Here is a 6,291-nt window from a genome sequence, read left to right as displayed (position 1 = left end):
CCCCCCCTCCTCCCATTCTTTCTCCTTTCGTCCATTTTTCCTCCGTAGACAAATGACGGGAGCACTGATGAACACAAGACCGGCATTGAGCGCTCTCACACCCAGTATGGGGGAAGGGGGGGGGGGGAGAAAAAAGCAATTGACGCAGGCGTGGTTTCTTTTCTCTTTCTTAAGAATCTTCTTTTTAATGAAACACAAAAGAGGCAATAAAATTAAGATAAATAATTTGTTTGTCGTTTTTTTCTTTTTTTTTCTTTCTTTTTTTACACAAGGAAATATTTCAGTAAATATTTCCAAAGAATGACTGAAATTCCATATCTTGAAGTAGGCTATTTCAACTGTACAAAAGCAGTTTCCAGTGGGTCTAAGAAATACAAAATAAAAATACAGGTCGCACAATGATGATGTCACTTCCCTTAGAATGTGATGTTTAAAACGGCATCCAGTGTTTCTTAAAGAAAAGAGAGAAAAAAACAGCTCTTTAAAAAAACTCAATTAAAGACCCATTAACGCAATATTTCAAAAATGGATATTCACATTAGATTCGTCTTAAAGCTTCTGCTTTGCAGTGTAACAGCAACATTTGTTGTTAAAAAGTTCAGTTGAATGTCCAAAAAAAGAAAAAGGTGTTCTCCCTCTCTGTACAGCCTATACACCCATGACAGTCATCACATGGCTTGCATAAACAAATAAGACAATGGCAAACTAGGAAAACAAGCAAACATGGAAAAAAATAAACACACACACACATTAGAGACATTTTTTTTGGCAAAGCAGGAAAAAAAGTGACAAGACGCACAAGTCTGATTTGATCCTTATCCTGGTTCTTCTTCTCTTTTTTTGTCTCTCAATATCATCCCATTTGATTTGGCTCTGATTGTCCTTCACAGTCACAGGATGTTGTTGCGGTTGCCGTGGAGCTCCTCAAGCAGGGACGTGCTGGGCCCCTGATTCAGCCCGGGAAAAAGAGTTGGAGAGGCCCTCATTGCGCGCTATAGAGAGAGATCTCTCTCTATAGCACTGCTGCTACTCAAAGATTTGCCATTTCAGATCATGACAAGTGACAAGCCAGTGGGCCAATTACATGAATTAGGCCTATATTTCGTTGTTGTCGGGTGGAAACCTTGTATGTCCAAAACCGTTTGTTTTGTATTCATCATTTAAAAAAAATGATTTAAACTAATGAAAACAGCCGATCTACAAGCCGTCTTCACTACTTTTGTGCAAACAGTTTCATTTTTACTTTTGTGCAAACAGTTAATTTTTTTCCTAATGGCCCGGGCCTGGACCGGCCGAGAACGAACCGGCCGTTCGGGAGCTGTCCCGCCTTTCCCAATGGCCAGCACGTCCCTGCCCTCAAGTGCAGAGGGGGTCGGTTTGGGGTGGGGGGGGCAGGCAATGTCGCTGTGACAATTTTTCCCGAGGCTGTCATAGCAACAGTGGGTGAACTCAAGCAAGTCAACGAGAGAGACGGGCTTCCGCTGTCAAGATACCACGATGATTGCAAGGGGGGGTCCCGGAATCAGATTGTGATTGAATATCTTTTTTTATCTTTTTTTATTTTCTTTTTTTAATAATAATAATATTGCATTCTTCTAAAATGCGGCGAAGCATAAAGTCAGAGAGAGGCGCTTTGGTATGTTTTCATCTTTCGTTTTTGAGGCCAGATAAATATCTACAATTCATTTAGGAATATATTCTAATATAGATATACAACAGCTAAGGTTCTTTAAGGATCAGAGAACAGCAGAAACTCAGTTTCCATTTTTTTTCTCCCAGTATAAAAAAAAAAAGAAGAAAAAAAGGCAGAAACCCTCACAGGAAATGCACATCGTACATTAAAACCCAACAAGAAAAAAATGTACAAAAACAGACCAACAATGGTGGGTGGACACACTTTCTTTTTTTAAAGAGCCTTTTTTGATTTCCTTACAAAAAACACCCTCTCCACAGCCCATTAAAACCTTCATCCCTCGCCTAAAGCAGGGTTTTGTCTTTTTTTTCTTTTATTTCTTTTGCACATTTTGTACAAGTCGATCCCCACCTCTCAATCTATTCAGTGCATGGAGAGAGACGGGAGATGATGACCCCACCTCTTCTCTCAGCCAGAACCGATCCCCTTAAAAAAAAAGAAAGAAAAGCCACCAATAATCATTTCTGAACACCCCTCCCGTCAAGAAAAAAACAAAACAAAACAAATATATATATATATGTATATATATATATATATATACTATTTACAGTTTAAGATATTTATACATAATGCTGTACAGAAACACACACACACACACACACACACACACACACACACACACACACACACACACACACACACACACACACACACACACACACACACACACACACACACACACACACACACACACACACACAATTCGACCAGACATACGTACATCTATCTATGCACCTGAATAGGAGGATGCGAGAGAGGTATTGACGTGTATGGCTTGACTGGAGAAAAACAAAATCATCCATTTTTTTTGTCTGTCAGTCACCCAAACTGAGACTGTCAGTAAACCACCGGACAGGTTCATATTCATACAAATTTGACTCTCAGAGTGCTCAAGACGTTCAGGGGGTTTCTACAACACAAGAAGTGCACTCAAAAAACGAACAGGCGCGCGTTATGCACACGACGAGCACACACGAAATCACACATACGCACACTCTAAAGCACTGTTTGCTCTGAGCTCATCAAGCCAGCCGTCGCAGCTCCTCTGCAAACAAACACAGAGGCGCACGCACTCACGCACGCACGCACGCACACACTTACAGTACATACATACATACATACATACATACATACATACATACATACATACATACATACACATAACATCCCAACTACAGTGTTTTTGGTCCTTTTGAGGATTTCTCAATCCTGTTGTCATTTTGTCACACTACAGTGACCAGCTAAGAGCATGAAAAAAAACATCCAAACCAGTGTGGTTTACAGAAAGCCTCTCCCTTCCCATGGTCTCTCTCCCTCCCCTTCTCTCTCTCTCTCTCTCTCTCTCTCTTGCAGACCTCTCTGTCTGAGTGAGAGAGCACAGGGTCGAATCAGTCTCTATCTTCGAAGGCCAATTAAGCCGTCCTTCTCCGTCAAACGTTTGCGGGGGCCAGTGAGGTAGAATCACACTCACCGAGCTTCCAAAGTGCTCCGAAATGTCCTTGGGTTCCTAGTAGTTTCTTCCTCATATTATGGCCTCTTGTTGTCATGGCGTTATGATGCATTTGTCTACTTCCCCCAGTAGCGGGGAGAGAGTCGTCGACTCGAGGAAGTTGAGAACGCGCGCTGATTGGAGCAACAACAAAATAAAAAATAAAATAAAAAAGTCAGACCAGGGGTTGGTCTCTCCTTCAGATCGTCCTGGAGTCTCCAGGTGTCCCAGAGGCGTCAACTGGGTATGGCAAGGTATGGCAGCTGCCATACCTTGGCGGGGGGAAAAAATAAAATGTACTTCTTAAAAGAAATTCATCACGCCTGTTGCTAAGGTACGGCAACATGACCGGTGTCTTGCACGCGCGCGAAGCCAGTCATGTTGCCATACCTTAGCTTTTGCTGAACTGACGCCCCCATGCAGGAGTCTCCAGAGATGGAATTCAAAGTCCCCTGATTCAGTCACCAGAGAGCCAGCGCTAAGGCTTCATCCTGGGGGCCAGCTCTTTCTCTGTCAAGGGACAGATGGATTAATAGAGACTGAACTCTATCTCCTGTTTCTCCTCTATCCCTTGGTTTGTCCTCCATCTTTCCTTGAGGTTAGTTAACTCCGAAGAGTGATTGGAGGAGGTCAGCCGCCGCGTTGGTCGGTCCAATGCTATTCATCCTTTCTCTCCTAGCTGCTGCTGCTGCCGTTGTTGCTAGGACACAATGGCCACGCCCTCCGCGCTGATCAGCTGACCGGTGGTTGGCTCGTAGGTCCCGGCCAGGTAGAACAGGTCGTTGGCCGATCCCCCGGGCTTGCGTCGGCGAATCAGGTGCTCGTATTCCGCCCTGCCGACCACCTGGCAGCGGTGGGAGATTGTCTGCACGTCGTTCTCGTCCTCGTGGCTCGACTGGTACAAGGCATTCTGGGTAGGGGAGGAGAACAGACATTTAGATGAAAATGACCGTTTTTGTTTTTGGCACTGACTCACTTATTGAATGGGACTTGCAAACCACAATATACTTTAAGCTTCAAGTCAGAGATCAACAACTTCATGACCTAAAGAAAGGGGAGTTTCAGACTGAGCCATGGTGACCAGTGGGGGTGTAATAATGCCTTGTGATGATGCATCAATCTTAAGGTGGTGATTCAACTGCATTGATTTGGAATGTTGGAATCGATTATGTTTCGTCAAAATAGAACTGAATGAAACATGACAATAAATGTGCTAAGAATTTGAAGCTCGGGTGTATCATTTTCTGTTAATACTTAGTGAATGATCAGTTTCCCCAGTCACATTTGTGATTTTTTCTGTATTAAATTGATTCATTGTATGAAGATATCACGTCATATGTAATCAAATCGTGATGCAATTAGAGATTTGGCAACGCATCGCTTCCTAAAGAACCTTTGCGAGGTCACATTTTACAGCCCTAGTGGCCAGAAAATAGTCCTGTGATCCCAGAACGATCAAGATCAATGAGAAATTCAGGAGAGAGAGAAAAAAAATGCTTAGAACTGAATCTGTGTCGCTCTAGATTTTAACCACTTTAACCATTATTTTATGCTTTAACCATTCAAAAATAGCAGATATCCAAGCTCACAGTGAGCTTGTAGATCTTCTTTTCAAAACAAACTTGTGTAACTCAAATCTCTGCTGCTTCTGGGGGTCCCTGGGATGAAATATTTTAGGATGGGGTCGGTGGCTAAATACATATCATTGTATGATTGACATGAAGAGGTTTGAGAAATCACTGACAACATGGGTTTTTCAGAAAACTGATTTAGAACAGTGGTTCTCAAAGTGGGGTCCGGGGACCCCCAGGGGTCCTTGAGGGAGTTCCTGGGGGTCCCCAGCTAAAAGATTTAGGAACCAAATGGATCCTTATGGGTATGTAACTCAAAGAGTGTACAAATGGAACAAAATGGGTTCCATTTGTACACTCTAAGAGTTAAATTAACATAGATGTTACAATATAAATTGGCGTCCCAGAGATAGAAATACCATTAAATGAGGGTCTGTAGCCTAATGCATGTCAAACTGGGGGGTCCTTGAAATTAAAATGGTAGGGAATCACTGCTAGAGCCGTAAAAATCTTCTCTTATGGGGGTCCCTGGCATGTCTTTTCAAATGGAGGTCCGCGGGATAATAAGTGTCAATTTGGGGGTCCTCGGCATGAAAAGATTTGAGAACCTCTGATCTAGAAGACATTTTTAGGTATTTTCCAGAGGGTTAAGGAGTTTCTTTCTTCACCTTGCCATCGCGGTGTCTCTTCCCTAAGCGCGTCTCCTCCGGGTGGTAGAACCACTTGACCCGGACCACCATGCTGGAGCTCCAGGACTCCCACAGGCTCTCCACCCTCCCCACGTAGGGCAGCTGGGGCCGGCCGGGGGACAGGAACACAGCGCAGTCACCCACGCGAACTGTCTCCTTGCCTCGAACGATGGCCTTGTAGAACAACTTACGGGCCTTGCCCTTCAGACCCCTTCTCTGTTGGGAGACAAGAGGAGCAGACAAAGGGGCCTTCTTAGAAACTGTGTTCAAATGCTATTTCTTTTTCATTACACTGTTTTTAGGCCTGCTGCCATTTGAGGTGTTTTTTTGGTCTTTAGTCATGTCACTTTAACCATGCACACATACCTGCATCTTGTATCTCCTGATATATTTCTCACTCTAACCTGCATAAATAAGAAGCGTTGATGCTTTCCATATTTCCTATTTTTTCATTTTCTTATGTACTGAATATTGGATATTCTGTATCAGATTTCCCTGTGCCTTCCTTTAATTGACTTGCTCTTTGTAGCTTATTCTCTATTCTTTCTTTTGGGGTTTTAACTCTTCCATGTAACTGCAAATGTTGACTAAGTTGGGGGAAAAAAAGGCCAGTCTCTCTCTAAAAACAAGCCTTCAATTCAATGATGTTGAAGATTTACAGTTGAGTGTCTGATCAATAAACATGGAACATGAGCTTAAAAGGGGGAGCATTTTTGCCATTTTTGTTGGCTTTATTAAACCTGGCTGTGGCTAGATTTGGTCGGAATAGAACGGAACAAGTATAGGGCTGTCCCGATCATGACATTTTACATGACAAATAATTGCCAATTGTAAATTATTGCAATTAAT

The 6,291-nt window shown here is 42.9% G+C and overlaps 1 protein-coding gene across 1 annotated transcript in view; it reads right to left on the bottom strand.

Annotated features, from left to right (window-relative positions):
* Positions 1-211: 211 nt before the first annotated feature.
* Positions 212-6,291, bottom strand: part of bahcc1b (BAH domain and coiled-coil containing 1b) — a 119,603-nt gene continuing 113,523 nt past the window's right edge. The window contains 2 exon segments of the mRNA XM_080747459.1: positions 212-4,092; positions 5,422-5,658. Coding sequence (XP_080603585.1) covers positions 3,883-4,092; positions 5,422-5,658 — 447 coding nt within the window. The 3' untranslated portion in view covers positions 212-3,882.

This window comes from Nannobrachium achirus (assembly GCF_963921795.1).
Source record: "Nannobrachium achirus genome assembly, chromosome: 18".
Classification (NCBI taxonomy): domain Eukaryota; kingdom Metazoa; phylum Chordata; class Actinopteri; order Myctophiformes; family Myctophidae; genus Nannobrachium; species Nannobrachium achirus.
The sequence above is the reverse complement of the archived record's forward strand: the minus strand, read 5'-3'. Positions and strand labels throughout refer to the sequence as shown.